Source organism: Panthera uncia, chromosome C2, assembly GCF_023721935.1.
Source record: "Panthera uncia isolate 11264 chromosome C2, Puncia_PCG_1.0, whole genome shotgun sequence".
NCBI lineage: Eukaryota > Metazoa > Chordata > Mammalia > Carnivora > Felidae > Panthera > Panthera uncia.
Genome location: NC_064810.1, coordinates 142415042 through 142435407, shown reverse-complemented (window position 1 = coordinate 142435407; position 20366 = coordinate 142415042). Strand labels below are relative to the sequence as shown.

At 37.2% G+C, this 20366-nt stretch overlaps 1 protein-coding gene across 9 annotated transcripts in view; it reads right to left on the bottom strand.

Moving 5' to 3' along the window:
• RBMS3 (RNA binding motif single stranded interacting protein 3) overlaps positions 1-20366 on the bottom strand; it is a 708926-nt gene that overhangs the window by 491232 nt on the left and 197328 nt on the right. For all 9 annotated transcript variants that reach the window (XM_049629878.1, XM_049629869.1, XM_049629873.1 and 6 more), the window contains one exon: positions 18811-18869. In XM_049629878.1, the coding sequence (XP_049485835.1) occupies positions 18811-18869 (59 nt within the window). The remainder of the gene's footprint in view (positions 1-18810; positions 18870-20366) is intronic.

Below are 20366 nucleotides of genomic sequence, written 5' to 3'. Positions count from 1 at the left end.
TAAATGCCAAAGCTGGAGACCCAGCACCCACAATATGGCTCACATGCCACAGAATTTGAAATATTAGACAGTGTTTGTCCAAGATCAATCTACAAGGAACAGGAAGTATTTTGGCTGTCCCCACCACTGCTTTTGTTTGGTTTACTTTGTTCTTGTTTTTATTTTCCCGGCAAGGTGCTTGGTATTAATTCTCAACTCTTTGGATCAGTTTCTTGGTGAAAAGGGACTTTACAGCAGCCTGGGACAAATATAAGTGGAAACGTAAATAAACAGAAGTACATCTATATCTTGAGATCAAATCTTCAAGTTTTAAGACTGTCGAGGTTACTTATTCCAGGAATATTTGTGGAGAGGCTTACAGATTTTAATGATTAAATTTAAGAAGGACTCATGCATTATTACAGTCTCTAGATAATGATTTAATTCCAACTGCAATGCCAGGTGAATCAAAATTCTTCTTATTACAACCCACCACATACTGCAGCTAAAGAATAAATTGCTTTTATCAACCCTTCTCAAATGCTCATATCCCAAACTTGGACATATGTGGTACATTTATTTATTAACCAGCGTAATATAACAATGGCAAAGCAGTCCTCCACTTCTTAAATAATCCTGAGGACTATCTGTGGGGAGATAGGGAAGACAGTCCTTCCATGAGGTGGATTTTCCCATTTTCTTCTTTCTCTTGCCTTTTATTTTTAATCAATCTGAATGAACAGTTAGAAATTATATGAAAAGGGAAGCCTTTGCTAACTCTATCAGAAACATCCAATGTTTCTGAAACCAAAAAAAAAAAAAAAGAAAAAAGAAAAATATTACTACCATAACATAAGAATTTTAATTGCATATAAATTTAAACCAAATGTTACTGGAAAAGTTCACCTTTTACTTTCCAACTTCTGCTCTCCAAGGAATTCCAAACTCAGGAGCACAGTGTCAGCAAAGTGACTCTGAACATGAACAGATATGAAATTTCTGTTTTCAGTTAGTCTTGTGACACATGTGTTTTTATTCTTTCCTAAGACACAGTGGGACCCCTCAACTTTTAAGTCATAATATGAAAATCCCATTTTGTTATTATTCTTATAAACGGTGAAATGATTGAGCAATATTCTCCAAGTAAGGGCAAACTGGGTGTTATTCTTTATATATGATGGTCTTATGAGCAGGGCCCATAATTTCTACTTTTTTTGCCTACCGATTCAAACTCTTTTTCCATGTTTCCCTTTATAACCAACAGCAGACATTAGCAAAGTGTCGGGCTAAATATAGTGTCAAAGTCTTTTGACATGGGATAGTCAGTAGACCAAACACAGAGACTCACAGAGGCACCAGTTCTCAGTAAAAACTGTTTTTCACATACGCTATAACACTAAATATGACAGTCACGCAAAATACCCAAGCACAGAACTAATTTTCTGCTGTCTTCTGTTCACATACAACAATGCATTATTTGAATCACTGTTAAATTTGACAGTCAAACTTATTTTTAGAAACCAATTTTTGACTTTAATCAACTCTCTGTCTCTCTTGAAAGACTTTCTCCTTTGTCATTAACCAAAAGGAACCTCTAATTTTTTTCCTAATAAAATGTTTATGAAATACATAGAATAAATCCTGGAACATAGTGGGAGCTCAGTGTCTCGTGGTTCTAAACAACAAGAGAAATGCATGGTGTCTGCTAATAATTTTTCAGGAAAGAATACAGAGGGTATTCTGGGGTGAGGGGATGGATTGAGTAAAGACCCCTGGGTGGTGTAAGCATGATGTATTGGAGAGAAAGTCACTGACCTGCTTGGCATTAAAGGTAACTGTTGAAACAAAATGAACAATACTGTGGGTTGATCCATATTATGGAGGTTCTTTAAACCCATACTGAGGAATTCAGACTTAATAGAGAATGGAATAACAAGTCACAGACAGGTTCGAACCAGGTAAGGGACATGATTAAGCACTGTTGAAAAAAGGCAATGAATCTGCCAGAGTACCGAGTCCAAATGTTCTTACCAAGAGCTCCTGCTTACTGCAGCTGTTTGATAAATGGCTACAATTTGTCCCAGTTTCTAATCACAACCCAAATCACATACATGATGCTTTCTTGGGACTACATCCATGTAGTGAGAACCTAAGACGTGGTTAAGCCATTCGTTATTTTATTCTTCCAGACATTCCCTGGATAACTATTTCAGGTTTCAAGCATGTGCTAAGCATAAGTGAACCAGGAATGAACAAGATATAGTCTTTGTTTTCCCCTTTTTTTTAAGAGAGAAAGAACACAGGCACCCACAAGAGTGGGGGGAGGGGGAGAATCCCAAGCAAGCTCCACACTCATCTCACGACCATGAGATCGTGACCGAAGTCAAAATCAAGAGTCAGATGCTTAATTGACTGAACCACCCAGGCACCCCTTTATTTTTTTTCCCTGAAGAACTATATAATTTTTTTTAAATGTTTATTTCTCAGGGGAGGCGGGGGGGGGGGAAGGGGCAGAGAGAGGGACACAGAATCCGAAGCAGGCTCTAGGCTCCAGGCCATCAGCACAGAGCCCAACGAGGGGCTCGAACCCCCCAACCGCAAGATCATGACCTGAGACAGAGTCGGATGCTTAACTGACTGAGCCACCCAGGCACCCCAGGAAGTATATAATTCTTGCTCTTAAGAGGCCCATGACCTAAAAGGAACATGAAAAAGAAAAATCAATGGTCATATCCAGTTTGTTAAGTGCTGGCTGGAATGTTTTGGAGAACAAAGAGTGTTATTAAGGGATACGGAGAAAGAATACTTGAGTCAGCTTGGGCAGGAGTGGGAAGACGGCTCTGAAGACTAAGTGTTTATCAGCTCAGTCTTACAAGTCAAGGAAGAGCACAGAAATGGCACAGGAGAAGGAGGACATACGAGACATTAAGTGGCCAGGCTCTAGAACAAAGCAAACCTGAATCCATATCCCCTATTTGCTATTTTATAGTTGTGGGGACTGAGACAACTTTCTCGTCTCTCACATCTATAAAATGGGGAGATAATTATAACTGTTTGAAATAACACTGCCATAATGCTTCTAAAGCTCTTAGCATAATTTCTGCACATGTACGTGCTCAATAAATGCCAGGCTGTATTATTAGATGGGGGAGGGGTGGTGGTGGATGATGTTTCAAGCAAAGGGAGTAGGTGCCTCAGTGCCTTTACATGGGGCATGTAAACCGGTACGGCTGGACATGTAGAAAGAGATGAGAATTGACCGGGGCCATCAGTGTGGCCACATGTACAGTTGGTCACTGTACATCTACAGGAGTTCTGCTCACAAGGACTACAATGTGAATGTTCCATCAGTCCCAGAGTTGTACAGGGCTCACATCATCCAAAAACCGTACTAGCCTTTGTGTTAGAGACTAGAGGACAGGCCAGATCATGAAAGGCCTTTATTCTATGATAAGTACTTAGAGGTTTTATCAGTTTGTCATCTCATTGCAAATGATACAGACCTCAAAATTGACACACGTGACTGAATTTTAGTGAAGATGTACATCTTTAAGTTTTCTCAGTTTTAAATCAATGAGTGTTTTTTTCTTTTGCATTTCAATACTGTTAAATTATGCTGACACTGCTCATTTTTGTAGACAGCACAATTCCTCTTTTAAATATGGGGATTCAGAAATCAATATATAATCATATGTAATCTATAATCATAGTTCTATAATTCCTTCAAGTCCTTAGCTTTCTGAATGCACTGTTTTTATAGAATTCTGTTCAGGTATTAAATACAATTTTGTAATTTACTTTTATTTATTGATTGATTGATTTTGTTATCCTTTAATGGATTGAGAAATACTAACTAGCCCTTATGATTTGTTAGGCCTTGGTTTTGTAGATATAGTGAAGTGTGTTTACTCCCTTGAGAAAGTCACAGTCCAGAGAAGACATAAATGTCACCAATAATTATATCTATCAAGCAAAAATATCTTCAGTAGTGGTCAGACATCATGTTTTGACCTAATTGTTACCAGAGCATACATAGATTTTTCTTCTTTTCTTTTTCCCAATTAACATCATACTGCACGCTCAAAATAGTATTTCTTTGATAAAAAAATGATACGATTAAGTTTGTTTGCTCAAAGGGTTGGGAAGGTTAGTGACTCTTGAAATGTAGTCATAAAAAAAAAACAACACACGTTTGCTTTTAAATGAATCTAATAAAAAAGAGGCATCTCCACTGCCCCTCTAAATTAATTTTTTTTCTTGGTTGAATTCTCATGGGCAAATGATCAATAATTTCACCAATTATCAATAACTTCCACTTTGTTTGGGTTCGTGTTCTATGGCTTAAAAAGATCCTAAGGTTCTGTGCACTTTAAGTGGGCTTCTGCTCCCTGAACCAAGGACACAGTAAGTCTTAGTGACGCACATCTTACCCAGGAGGTCATTTTTTTCCCTGCTGGCTGGGACAGCGCCGACGTATGTGTGGCCTGGATAAAACATCAGTCTAGTTTCTGGCTAAAGAGAGGGAAGCATTTCCTCTCTAAACTTAGAGACCAAGTTTGTACTTCTGGAGTGTATCTGAAGGTCATAGCCTCTGTGTTTCCACACGTGTGCAGTCGGCTAATGAGGGCTGGGAATTCTGAACACAACCATCTACAAATTGTTTAGAGAACAAAGCCCAGATGAAACCATTTGCCACACACAGAGCTTCAGGTAACGTTTTGCCTCTTGGGTTAAATCTGAATGAGAAAGCTTTACGTGCCTTTCCCATTGTTTGTCCAAAAAATTCAAGGAGCTGGCAATGTCAAAGCAAAGTGGTAACCATGGAGGAACATGGATGCCGAGCCCTAAAGGATGTTCTAGTTTCCACTGCATAAGGAATTCATAGCCGCCTATTGATAACAAACTTCAGATTGAAAAGAAATCCAACAAAACATACTCGTGTCCTAAGAGCCACTTAATTTTGATTACAAATATGAAATGGCTGCCTTGCTATTACACTACATCCTACAAAAATCCCATCAATGAAAACAGACCAAATGCAGATGACGCTGCTGGAGAAGTAAAATAATTCTCTCAATGGTTCCAGTAATGAGGACTTAGTTATAAGATCAGCATCTGGAAGTAGAACATCACGCCTGAGACACATAATTCTCAGGGACTAGGCAAGAAAGAAATGGGAGTCAGAGTCTAAACATTGTAACAATTCCAAGTCAACACTTGGGCAAGGGATTCTAGAGTGAAGTCAAGGGAGTAAAGCATGTGCCTAAATAGTGCTGTTCATGAAACCAAACACAGATGCTTCAAGTTTCTTTAAAACACAAGGGAATGAAAGACCAGGCAACCTTTGGGTTGGAGTCAGAAGCTTTAAGGCGACTTGGGACAATAGAAAACTATGTGGCTGGGGGAAGAACCTTTTGAGAAAAACCAGATTGAAAAAGGAAAAACTGACACAGGCATGTGTGTGTTTTGCAGCAAGATCTGGTTTGTGGATAACTGCAAAACATTCAAAGCCTTTTTGATCAACCTTTTAGAATCCAAATAAGAAATTAGTTGTTTGTCCCTGGGTTCATCCATCAAGGAGATAATGACCCCAAAACACTGTCCACAGCTAAGTGCAAACTATTTAAAGGAAAGAGGGGAGGCTGCGTAAGTAATTGGGATGGAGTAGCCTCTTCAGAGGTCTTAACCTTATCCTCATGAGCAAACACAGGAGGCAAGCCAAACAGAACTTAAATATGATGAAAGAGAGCATTTGCTGTGAAACTCTACCACACAGGCTCCTCAAGGAAGCACACGGCTCATTCTGAACCCCGAGAGGAAGGGGGATTATCAACCACACTTTGTCTTCCTCCCACCGCCCATGATCCTGTGATCTTTTCCCACTTAAAACTGATTAAACTGCTGCTCACTTGAAAGTTAACACAGGTAAAAAGGCTAGACATTTGTCAATATAACTTAAGTGCAAAACTGAAGTTAACAGAGAGCCATACTCAAAATAAAAAAAAAAAAAATGGAATGAAACAAAACGATCAAACTATTTTTAAAAGACGCCCGTGCTTTCAAGGCACGGTCTGCACACTCTTTTATAGCTATTGTTAGTGACAAAACAGAGCGAGAGCCCCAGTCAGTACTGTTTACAGTGGGATCGAACTGGATGGGTAAAAGGTGTTGCGTGTTTTGTTTTCGTTTTTTTTTTTTTTTTCAAACTGTCCACCTTTACACGAAATCAAAACATTGTCCCTGTGTCTACCTGTCATTGATAACATCCAGGACCATGTACTGGAGTCTTACTTATGGGGATTATTTGAAAGTAGGGAGAGCAAATAATGGAGGGCGAGACTTTGACCAACTTGTATTTCGAGGCTGTAGAACGCTGGGAAAGTTCTTCAGTATCTCCAGGTGTGCTTCCTCATCAGCTCAATGGGCACAGCAATAATTCTTGGAGTTATTTGATACCCATGCAAGGAGGCATATGCTGTTGAAAGTTGAAGACGCGCATGCCTTCAGGGGCCCCAGCAGGTACATGAGTGAGTGAGGGGAGCTGGTTTTAAGACAATTAACAGTGCTTTAGCTTCTACTAAATGTAAGAAAGGATTCACATCTAGATATTCTGAAGCAACGTCATAGCTGAACAACATTCCTTTAGACAAATTTACTCTTTCAATGAATGATAGGAATGTTCAAAGAGACTTACAGACTCCAGTCTGCTCAACTACCATTTGACTCAAATTTGACCATTTGAGTTGCACAGCATATTAGTATACATGTATCTTCTGCCCCCATAACCACTGCTTACCATATTTCTGAGGACCCTAAAGCTCGTCATCAACTCATCCCCCCAGCTCACTGTGGTAAGTAAGCAGGTCTTTTCTCCTGGGCAAACAAATCAAAGACACCATTCCTGACCCTTACTTTTAGAATGCTTTTTTTGCTTTGTTTTGCTTTGTCTTGGTTCTTTGGTGTGTTTATTTGGTTCGCTGATTGATTGGCTGGTCACTAGGTTGGTGGAAAATAGGTTGAGGAGTTTACTTCCATTGCTTAAGGGAATTCAGATGGGAAAGATTAAAATGTGGGCTAAGGCTGATAGGCCTGATAGCCTTTGATGCTACAAAAGGCTACAGTGTAACACAGGTACTAAAAGGCTTCCTCCCCAGAATGATAAACTATGTTCTGGTTTTCCACAGGTCTGTATTTCTCCCAGCTCATGTACCACACTGGTTTTTTTATTGTCTACAAAAGGTCCCTTGTAAACTGAAATCACCTTATCTGGAAAGCTATACTCTGTATACTTTAAAGAAAATTTCCTTAACAAGAACAGGGTCGAAGAATTGGCTCTCGTCTAGAAACTTGGGGAAGACAGAGAAGAATGATGGGCTGAACGGAACGACATGGAATATAAATAAGATATATCCAGTTGTAATAGGGGTGCCTGGGTGGCTCAGTTGGTTCAACAACTGACTCTCGATCTCGGCTCAGAGATCTTGTGAGTTTGAGTCCAACATCAGGCTCTGTGCTGATGGCATGAAGCCTGCTTGGGATTCCGTTTCTCCTTCTCTCTGTCCCTTGCCTGCTTGTGCGCGTGCTCTCTCTCTCTCTCTCTCTCACAATAAATAAATAAACGTTAAAAAATATTCAGTTGTATTAATAGTTGACACGAATAGTTCACAATTGGTGGCAATACAATGATACAAAGTATAAATGTTATTTTTTTACACAGATTTCAAGTCTATACATACTTTATCAATGCCTGAACTTGATATCAAACCTTTTATTTGATAATTGCATATGCAAAGCTAACTCAGTATGACTTGTCTTACATTATCCTCCCACAGTAGAGAAAAACCACAAAGAACCTGACCACTATCTAAGGCATAACAGCTTCCCTAGGACTTCTTTGGTTTAGGTAACATAGTGGATGCTTAGTTACATACCAGTATAGTGATTTCACTTCAAGCTTCTTTAAGTGAAATTACATTTTATTAAATTTACACTTTATGGCAAATCTTTAGATAACGGTTTTTAAAATTCTCTTAGGGATGTAAGTATCTCTTAAATATTTTGCCTCCGTCTCCACACACACAAACACACAGATGTAAGGACATTCATGTGTAACTACGTATATATAATAAATATATAAGTAAATACATTAATATATAATAACATGTATGGGTGTACATCCATTTCACCTGGAGTTATTCTCATTTGATTCAAAACAATGATTAGACGTTGAAATAGAGTTTCATACGAGAAATTTTGGCTTCTTAAGTTTTTCTTTAGTCAGGAAAAAATTTGCAAACCATTTATCTGATAAGGGGTTAATAGCCCAAATATATAACAAACTCATTCAACTCAGAAACAAAGAACCCTATTAAAAAATGGGCAAAGGATCTGAAATTTTTTTTTCCAAAGAAGACACACAAATGGTCAACAAGTATATGAAAAGATGCTCAGCATCACTAACCATCACAGCAATACAAGCCAAAACCACAATGAGATATCACCTCACACCTGTCAGAACAGCTGTATCAAAAAGACAAGATATAACGAATGCTGATGAGGATGTAGCTAAAAGGAACCCCTATATGTTTTGGGGGGAAATGTAATTTAGTACAGCCATTACGAAAAGTAGCGTGGAGGTTCTTCAAAAACTAAAAACAGAGCTATTGTATGATCTAGCAATCCCTCTTCTGGGTATGTGTCCAAAGGTTATGAAACCAGCACCTCAAAGAGACAACTGCAACCCATGTTCATTGCGGCATTATTCACAATAGCCAAAATATGAAAAATACCTTAAGTGTTCATCAACAAATGAATAAAGAAATTGTAGTATATAAATACAATGGAATATTATTCAGCCTTAAAAATAGAAGACATCTTGCCATTTGTAACAACATAGATGAATCTGGAGGACATTATGCTGAATGAAATAAGCTAGCCACACAAAGAAAAAGCAAAGAAAACAATGATCTCACTTGTATGAGGAATCTAAAAACGCCAAATATTTAGGGGCAGAGAGCGATTATCAGAGACAAAACATTGGGGGAAATGGGAGATGTTTGTCTAAGGGTACAAAGCAGCTGCTGTGTAGGAAGAATGTGTCTAGAGATCTAATGTACAGCATAATGATCATAGTTAATACAGTACTGAATATTGGAAAATTTGTAAGTAGACTTCAGGTGATCTCTTCACACACACACAAAATTACTATGTGAGGAGATGATATGTTAATTAGCTTGACATAGTAATTGGTTTACTACATATAGGTCAAATCATCATAGTGTCAAATGAATATATACACTTTTTATTTTGAAAAATAAAATTAAGGGCACCTGGATGGCTCAGTCAGTTAAGCGTCTAACTTTGGCTCAGCTCCTGATCTCACGATTCATGAGTTTGAGCCCGGGGTCAGGCTCTCTGCTGTCAGCACAGAGCCCACTTTGAATCCTTGGTCTCCCTCTCTCTCTGCCCCTCCCGCATCTCAAAAATTAATATTTAAAAAAATAATAAATAAAATTGAAAAAGTTTCCTCTAGTCAAATCAGTAGCGATTTCATCATCTGTTTTTAATGAAAATATACAGAATTAGCCATAATTTCTTTAAATGTGATATATGAAATTAAAGATTTTCCGATCCTTAACCCCTTGTCACTCAAAAATACCTCATGAAATCCCTTGAGAAACTTTTTAATAGTATTGTTTTAAAAAGCCTCTAAATTCACCTCACAAAATTCCCTTTTTGAGAAAAACATTTTTCCTTTCATTCATTCCTTCAATGATAAGGTATACTTTCCACTTCACTTATCTATTGTAATAGAAGTACCCCAAAGACATAAATTCCAAGGTGCCTCAGAGTATGTTTCTCTTGGAATTTTATCACGCGACTTCAGTACAGTCTCAAATGTGGTTATTTTCCACATCATCCTTAAGCCCAAAGCTCAGTATGTTCTTTAACATTGCTTCCCTCAAATCTTTTGTTTCAGCTCCTGCTTTTCACATAGTGGACAAGCCCTGAGAATGTAAACAGCTGTGATATCAGCAACATCTTATTATTTCTTCTTGAGAGAAACTGTATCTTTGTCAGTATCATAGGGAGGTATTCCAAAGATGCTTCGTGAACACAGGTTTCTTCCAAAGGGCTGACGTAAGCTGAATGGCCAATAGGTCTACCTGGGTGTCTAGTAATTAAAATGAGCTGCCCTTTTCCTAAGAGAAGTAGTTCAAATTAAACGCAGACCCGGCCTTTTCCCTCATTCCACAGCACGGGAGGAAAAGACGCCAGTGTTTAAAATGATCCTATGAAGTAGAGACATTGTATCACCAACATTTTACAGATAAAGAGACATTTGAGCTGACTTAGAGCCACTCGCAGAACCGTAATAAATGATACATTCATCTTTCAAATTCAATTTGCGTTTTTAGAGTTTTAGGATTTTTTTTTAGCCATATGCATAAGTTTTTCTCTTTCATACCCCAGGGTTCTCATTTCTTTACTAAAGGAGAGAGAAAAGATAGCTATTTTAATAGCAACATGAATAACCAATGAGTCAATAAGAACAGTGACAAGGACCAAGTCAGATGATGATTAACCTTACCCTAAATTAAATATGCCTTCACTGTGACTTCAAAACTAAGAAAGCAAGAATCTTTAGGCTTTCTTTTTCTTTACCTCTGAACTTGTAACATGATGGAGTGAACAACATAACAAAGGGTAAATAAAGAACCTATTTTTTTCAGGGTTTTTTTTTCAGAACCTATTCAACTCAGAATGAATTCCACCACCTGCTACTGTGTCAGAATGTGTTTGTCCTCAAAGACATACGGTTTGTAGGCCTTGAAAAATCCTAAGGACTATCATATAGCCACTACCAAAATGTATGAAAGAAACATCCTTTAAGTACTTACACTTTCTGCTATGAACAAAGCCAGGCTCAATAATATGTGTTAATTCACAAAATACACATTCCTTGAACATTTTAAAGGTACTCAGAATGGCATTAAATTATGTAAGATATGTAGCAGCTCTGGACAGTATGGTTCAATGAGAAGAAATCCAAGTCCAAGGCCACAAGAAAACTTACCTGATGTACCAGATCCATTACAAACATGGTTCCCCATAACTGTGAAAAATACTTTTTTCATTGTAAGGTAACTTCATTTGACAACTGAGGAAACGGATGTTTAGAAATGTTATGTAACTTGTCCATGAGAACTAAAATTACTACTTGGAGATTTTCTCAGTATATACCTCATTTGGAAAATCCCTCAAGAACTAAGTGGGGTTTCTTTTGGAAGACCTACGTATTTTGAAATCCTATATTTATTTATACGGTATTACAGGCTTACATTTATTTTAATAAACTGGACAAACACATATATTTTCCATTATAGATTATATTTTGCACATTATTTAAAATATATTACCATTTTTTTATTTTCCATATCCTTAGGAAATCATTGAATGAAAACAGAAATTCAAATAAGGGATAATTCCACCTCACAAAATAAATATTCTCAGTTAAAATGCTTAATTTTAAAGAGTAACTCTAGGAAATTTGTGTATGGGTATGCCTTTGGTACCCCTGTTTTTTTTTTTTTTCTTTCAGAACTATAGAACATATACCCCTCCATGTTTATTCTTTCCATTGATGCAACATCAAAGGCTCTCAAAGAGAAAAGTCTCTGGAATCTAAGTAACTACTCTGAACTGTACTATTTCCTCAATAACTTAGCAACAGAAAATAAGTCCTGTGAGAACCCTGAGGAGTTTTATAATCTAGACTATAATTGTAAAAACAAGAGTGATTAGATTGCATAAGATCTTTGACTCCAGATTTTGCTTGGAGGTGATAGTATTGTAAAGTGTTTAAGTAGGAGGGAAAGAGTCTGCTGAGGACTTCTTGAGAAGGTTAATTGAGGAAGAAATAACTGACACAGACTAGCAGAGGTAAAAAAAAAAAAAGAGCGAGTATTTTATGTTATTAACAAAAGTCGATTTCTAAACATAGGGAATGAAACACAGAAGCAGGAAAGCAAATAGAATATCTGAACAAAAGGATTTCTGTTAAGTTAAAAAGTATGGATTAGTAAAAGTCATGTTCAGGCTATGGGAGGAAGCAGTAGGACTGCACCATTTTACATTGAAGCCATTTTAAACTTCACAAAAAAAATGTTACTTTTTTTTTTGCCAATAATGTCATTTCTGCATGTGCAAAAAATTAGGAAAGTAGGTTATAGTATTAAATGCTGCCAAAAATAATTTTATACTTAAAACAGCAGGATTACCCACTGTATCTAGTATCTGTGGGTAGTTTTACTTTTGCCTACTATGTATATTAACAGTGATTACAAGCAAATGCTGAGTAAATAGATAGCTATAAAAGACCTTTGAAGAAACGTGTAGTTGTATGACTCCCAAATATAAGATAAATATATATTTTTCTTTACATTATTTCAAAGACTTCTTACACAGAATAACAATAATAATAATAATAATAATAATAATAAAGAATTCTCTAAAATATTTAACCTGTTGAATTGAAAATGACAGGATTGGAAGGATTATTTTTAATAGGAGAAAACATCTTTACTTTTGTTGTCTACATGAGCTAGAGACAACAAATGGAGACCATTTACCTTCAAAGAAGTTATTCTTTCCAAACTATGGCTGTAACACTATAAAAATGAGGATTTTCTCAAAAGAGGTCCAGGACGAAAATGTCACGTAAAACGTACCTACAGGGTGATTCTAAGTAAACTTGAGTTACTGACTGAAGTTAGTAAAGTTCCTACACAAACCAACCTTTTCTGAAATGAAAATAAAAGTCACCATCAATACCAAATGAATGTTTATATATATTGTCAATACCAATATATGTTTATATATAGATTACCTGTGATTGGTAGTAAAATTAATACTGGAATAAATTAAACGTCACAAAAGCAGCTCAGGGAAATATCACACATTTCATTTTCCAAAGGGAAATTCAGTTGTCTAAATACAGCTGATTTTGTCTTTTTTTTTTTTTTTGTAACCTAATCCTATTATTTGAAAATTGAATAAATGTGTTTTTCAAGTCATTTTGCTTCATGGGCTTCCTGCTCAGTAGACTGTGAGCCCACCTAGGGGAGGTGCCTATTCCTCTCAAAATGTAATTCCTTAGTCTCATAAATTTCACAGAACATTTATTTTAGTTTGCACTGATTTGTGGAGATAACAGGTACTAGAAATGAGGCTTTCCATAGTGTTTAGTTTCTTCCTTTACTTGTTTGTTTCTATGTGGACAAGCCCAGGGTAGGTACGCTATTTTCTGGAAAACAAATAGTTCCACTTACACATATACCTTCTACCCAGGTGCATGTCCATAGGCAGAGGCCGCCTCATACCCTACAATGACTTTACACAAAAATATGACAATATATAATATCTCCTCCTTTCTCCAGGTTCATCGGATTTAATACAGAAATCCATACTTCCCTCACCTGCTATGTAAAAACTCCCTGCCAGTGAATAAGTAAATGATAAATAAATTGAATATTTCCAAATCTGTCCAAGAATATGGCCTTATACTTATTAGTTACATAGAAATGTGGTTTTTTTAATGTGTAACACAGCCATGAATCTCGAACTGCCAAATGGATTCATTCACACCCCTCCTTGAAACCATTTAAGACGGTTCTATCCCTCTCTATAAAATTAGCAGAGCATGCAGAATTATTTTTCTTACACAAAAAATAACAATTTATGATTCCATTTAACAAAGAATGAATGATGTCCTCCATGGGTGAGTTCAGAACTTTTAGATACTTGTCTTCAACTTTGATTTTAAGGGCCCAATGAAATGTTAAAGGCAACATAAGCTTCCATAAACATAATTCAACCAGCTTGTGACAACAAAGGCAGAAGGGAGTATTTCAAACTCTTAGAAGTTGGTGTGCTTGGCACAGGCTAACTACACTTATATCCTATGGCTATTAGGCCTGGAAACTTTCTATGGAATATCCATTACTCATTCCCTCTGCTCTGAACACATAGCCTGTCAGAAAAATGGTGTGGGGAGGGGTTCAGAGGAAACCAAACTTAAAAAGCAGGAAAAGGCAGAGACAAGTAAATTCATTGAAGATTTACACCATGTTTTCAATGGCTTCCTTCATTTAATTTTCCCTGACTTTTTAGATTAGCAAATATACTTGACCCGGAGGGAAACACAGGGAGGAAAACAGAAAAACAAACAAACAAATAAACAAACAAACAAAGCTCCGCAAATCTCTGTGACTTGTACAATAGCTCTTATTTGGTCCTTGCATTTGAGTATCTGAATGAACTGTGGTCTGCTTTTCATTACTCTCCATCTGGAGCTGTTGCCTGCTTTGTTCAGCAATTTCTGGTCATTTTGGCCTGACGGTGACTGTTGTGTTTTATGTTGCCATATTTTACAGAATGAAATCTGCCACAGCCACCACCCAAGAAAGAACAATCTTGAAAACGAGAGGTTATGTTGAAAGGGTTCTCCTTGACCCCTTCTGGAATAGAGAGTAAGCACGATTCTCTGGGCCTGCCTACTGTTTTGTAACTTCAGGGTGTGAGTAGGATACAAGTAGGGAACAAAAGCCTTTCTTTCAGATACTAAGATAGGGTAAGCATCTAACATTGGGCTAATACATCAAGGTTCATTTGGATGCTTTTTCTTTTCATCTCCAAGGAGACTGGGGCATTTACTTCCTCACACCCCACTAAATACTAACTTGCATGTAAATATGCTGCTTGTGTAACAGCTCGTGAAAAATTGAACTCATATCATATCTTTAAAAGCAAAAATAAATAAATCCTGTCTTCCTAATATTTGGTTTTAATTGCATAGCCTTAGTCTGGAGGCAAAGTTGCAAATGATTCGGAAGGAAGTGTCTCAGAGAAGACCAAATCCAGTTTGCATTCTCTAATGACAAGCTCCATGCTGTTAGTGATTTTGTTTGAAAAAGCCACCTCATCCTTTCCATCTCCTTCCTTGAGAAAGCCATGGTCAAGAAGAACTCAATTTCTGCCCATTATGAAAAACAAAAACAAAAACAAAAACAAAAACCATAGCATTCTCTCCCAATCCATTGCTATTATTATCTGACATTATTTGACAAAAAACAAAGAAACATATAATCGTAGGCTACTAGTAATTCACAAAAAGAACTATCAAATATATATAACTGAAACCAGATCATTGTTTCCAAGAGTTGTTTTTTGTTTGTTTTGTTTGTTTTGCCTGAAAAGGCAATAAATTTGGAGAAACATAAAATAATAATCTATCACCCATATTCCCACCACCTTAAGACATTTTTTTTTTTTTTTACTATTTCTAGTATTTCATACCACAGCTGACACCAGGTATTGTTGAGTGCTATCCATGTATACCTCATTTAATCATCAACTCAGGCCCTATTATTATCATCATTTTATAGATGGGGAATTGAGGCACCAGCAAAGTTGAGTCATTTACCACAGGTGGCACAGCTACTAAGTGGAGAGGCGGTGTTCAAAGCAGGCCCTGGCTTCCCCACAGACATAAAGATAAGGAATACTTAGGTCTCAAATATTTACTTAGCTCCATATTTATTTTACACATTATTTTGTATTCCTCCATATTCATGTAACTTCCTATAATCAATATGTTCATAATCTGACATAGTTTAAGTCTTCTTTCCTATCATTGTAATGCTTGGATCAGTTGTATGTGCTCCATAAGCTAGAATTGGGAGGTTGCCTATATTTGTTCCAAGATAGAGAATGAAAGAGGGCCAAGCACATGCATATTTATACATTCTTTAAAAATCTGTTTGAATACAATATGTGGGACAATAGTCTCCTTGTAATTACTAGTATCAATAATATTCCCTTTATTGTTCTTTCAACACTGACTTTTTAAAAAAGACTCTACCGGGGCGCCTGGGTGGCTCAGTCATTTAAGCGGCCGACTTCGGCTCAGGTCATGATCTCGCGGTCCGTGAGTTCGAGCCCCGCATCGGGCTCTGTGCTGACAGCTCAGAGCCTGGAGCCTGTTTCAGATTCTGTGTCTCCCTCTCTCTGACCCTCCCCCATTCATGCTCTGTCTCTCTCTGTCTCAAAAATAAATAAACGTTAAAAAAAAATTGAAAAAAAAAAAGACTCTACCAATTTCAGATGATACCAGTGAAGACAGGTGAACCAGGCACACAGGAAGCAGCACTGGATGGCCTGCGTGAAATGACCTCAGCTTCCTGAGTGCATATAAGCTATCATTACTTTCATCTGCACGCTCCCAATTGTTTCCTATCTCACCCTGAGGACACTGCTCCTTTGTAGCCCTCTCGACTTTTCTTTTTCCTTCTAATACCTATTCTCCCAGTGGACTATAGTGAGGAGTCCTCCTTGCTCCTATGGCCATCTGGTTTCCCTCCTACCTACATCTCCAGTTTAGAATCCTTCATCACAAAATTTTATAACCAGTGAATCTTCATTTTCACTATGGTCTACAGATGCCCAGTATCATTGCTCACACCTTCTGGTTTACTTTCCCCAAAACTATGCCTGCTTCAATTCTTGGCGATTTCAATAAATATTTAGATGGTTGTTTCAACGTCTCATTTATTCAGTTCTCTGAACTGCTCAACGACGTCACATCTTCCTCCCAACCTCAGAAATGTGCTCCCACGTTATCATTAACAACTATAAATAATTTTCCATAAATATAATTGCTGCCTCTTCCCAACTGCATGTAGTTTGTCCGGGTGACCATTTCAAGGGCCAGAAAGGAATACTCTAAATAGGACTCAGAATACCATTAAAATAGTATTTTTCCTTAAACATGAAAGTGACAGTAGTATCTTTCTGACCATGAGTGCTTAACTTTTAGGATACCCACCTCCACGTGCTTGATGAAGGTTGTAATTCAGAATCCCTACTGTTAACCCACAGACTCCAAATGCTGAGGCCAGAAAAGGCAACTGGAGACCTCTATCCATATTATGTATAATGACCATATATTAACTCCACCTTTTTCACACCACCCTCAAGGCAAAAGATCTAATAGCCCTCTGCCCTCCCATGAAGTCATCTTTAGCTGCCCTTTTAGTAAATGATCTTCCCAGGTGGTTCCATGGTCCCCCTCTTCCTTCCTTCCTTTCTCTCCCCTTTTCCTCCCTACTTCCCTCCCTCCTTCATCTCCTTCTGTATTTATTAGTGCTTATTATGAGACCAGGAGTCCCCAAACTACTTTTTAAATGCATATCACAATGAATAAAAATATTTTGTATCAGCAAACCCAAAATTTACATATTTATATGTATAAAACATATGCATTTGTAAAATTAACTAATATGTTCTACACCACACAGAGAAAGTTGATAGAAAAACAAAGAGAGACATATTCTAACATTTCCTTCTAGCATCCCCAGCTGAGAGTTTAGCATTGCTCTACAACACCTCACTTTGAAGATAAACTTTCTAGATTACACAGGTCCTGTCTTCATTGAGTTTAAGTCTCCTTGGAGGAAGAGACAGAGAATGAGGGAAAAAGAAAGTAGTAGTTACAAGAAAATGTGGATAGGGGTGTTAGGAGTTTCCATTCTAGTTATGGGTCTGCTCAATTACATTCTGAAACTCTTTCTCTCAAACACAGACCTTTCCCATGCCCATCCATTCTGACTTGCCTTTATAAACTTTATTCCCCCAAAAGGAATCTCCACCTCCTCCTCTCACAGTTTTTTATGTATATCTCCATTACAGATACCTCTGTTATACTTTCAGTTACTTTAGGCTGATACACTCACTCTAATAAGTATGTTACGATTCGTTTCTTCGTTTTCTTGTTGGTTTCCTTTTCAAATTGAACTATTAGATGACAGAAACCATATCTTATTATTTTTTGTCTTGTAGTACCTAAGCACCTAGCACATTTGTGACTTTACGGGAGACGTGGAATGCTGTTTGTTTGTTTGCTTTTTAATTGCTGAACAGAACCTGAATACTGTCACCCAGATAGGCTGGGAAATATCTTCAGTGTATGAATGCCTATTCCTAAAACATATGCACATTATATCTGTATGTGAAATAGGGGCAGTGTTTAGAATGATCGTGGCTCTACCATACTTCTGGTATTATAAGAAAGACTGGATTACAGGAACAACAAATAACATATGTTACAAGAAGCATTCCAATTTCCTAGTAAGAACTGAGTCATGCGAGAGAGACCATACCGATTTCACAAATAATATAAAATGCAACTCATGAAAGAGTATGGGATTCCCAGACATGAGGAGACATGAGTCACAGATATAGTCAAAAAACTTCAGAAATGTTTGCAGGGGGGAAAAAAAGCCTTAATAAGATACCAACTCAGATCCCGAGAGATGCTGACAGCAGAAGCTTAGACACAATGGGCCCATCAGTAAGTTCATTCCTAGTCAACCAGTGTCACTAAAGCTTTAAGGAACAGATAAATTAAAACGTGCTTTGCATGGGGAAGTTCTCCCCAGAGTTCCTCATTTTTATATAGGAAATCAATTTGCATCACTGATGATATCATTCAAATCAGACAACCCCAAGTTGTTAAGAGGTAATTTAGTTTTACGCTGAAGCAATTTGACACTTGTTCTGATTTGTGATTTTCATTTTGTTTGTTAATGAAAAAAATTAATGAACAATGTTACTAGAAATACAACTCATCAAAGCCTTGGCATTATTAAAGAGGTTTGCCATATTCTGTACATCGTGATCATTGCGCAGCTGGTATCTGGACTTCTGCCTTAAAGGAGACATCGATGGAACAGGCTAGGCAAGAGCCCAGGGTATAGATGCCCTTACACATACCTTTGCACTGATTTGTGTTTTTGTCCAGAATTGCCTTTGTGGATACAATTTTTCCATACCTGACAAAGAGAGAGAGAGAGAGAGAAATTCCACGTTATTATAGCCCAATGAAGACGCTTAAAATACCTTAAAGAACGTCAGTGCACACACAATTGAGCAGGAATAAACCAAGAAAACAAGCACTGTACTCCCATTTCACACCTGGATGATCACTTTTCACCAGTTCTCCTTTATAACTTGAGAATGTGCTTCCCTACGTAATCACTGGGTTGAGCCTTCAAAAATAAACCTGTCAGCCTGTCATAGGTGGCTGAAAGGGGGTTGTATGTGATTGTGATCAAAGTAAATCACACTGTGGATTGCTGCAGAAAAGCACAGACCTTGGCCCCAGCTTGAACAGGGCTTACATCCAGCTCTGGCACTCACCTAGCGTTGTAACACTGAGCAGTTTAACACAACTTCTCCAAACTGTTTTTTGTTTTTTTTTCATCTGTAAAAATGAGAATTGTAATACTTCCCTTTCAGGATTTGGGAGAGGGTTAAATTGAAAGATTAAGAGTTTCTAGCAGTGCTCCTAAGATAAATAGGATTTTTTTTTGTTACTAAAAATATATAGTGTGAGTTGAGATTAAAGACTGAATTTTGAATTCTCAATACCTGCCACCATATGTAATAGGAGCTCAATAAATGTTTGCTATAAACAAATGAATGATACAGGTAATCCAATGGTACTTCATACAACAATGAAGTTTCTACCAGAAATACATATAAGCATATCCATTATCCTATCATCTCTTGCAGAAGACCTAGTTTAGGTTTCGTTTTTTAAAAGGTGGTTAATATGGAGAATGAAATTCAATCTCTTTAAGCCTGTTTCCTGAGGCATAAATGATAGAACCAAAGAAGATGGCTTCTAAAAGCCTGTCTTTCTTTAGGATTCTATGAAGGATGCTTGTCAACAATCATACTAACATGGAGAAATTATAATGCAAATTTAAGCAACAAGTTTACTAACTACTCATTTTCATGTTCAAGATTTCAGCCATGTCACAAAATATTTGGCAAGTTTTCTTGTAATTCTGTGTTCCTAAGCAAGTGTGAGAATATATGACAAATAGTAAATATCCCATGGAGTAATAAACTAGGTTCCCCCTCACCACTGTTTCTTTTGCATTTATAATCCCCTCTTATTAGGTCATTAACTCTTTGCAGTATTTTGGTGGTTATTTATTAATATTCTAGTGTTGATAATGTCATTGTACTAGAAATGTCTTTGCCTCTTTTCTTTCCCCCAGATGTTTTGACCAAGGATGAATTGAGGGTCCTCTAGAAATTTACAGAATTAATTTCATTATGAAAGCAATACCGCTGATAGCTTTGAAAATCATTCCAATAGGAGCCAACCTATTAACAGTATATTATCTCAGCTCTTAGAATATCTCTAAGTATATTCTAGTTCCTATTATGAACCAGAACTAGGAATATATATGAACTAGGAACTAGAATATACTTAGATGAAGGGGTCTGAGATAATTCCCACCAGTCACTTCCATGCT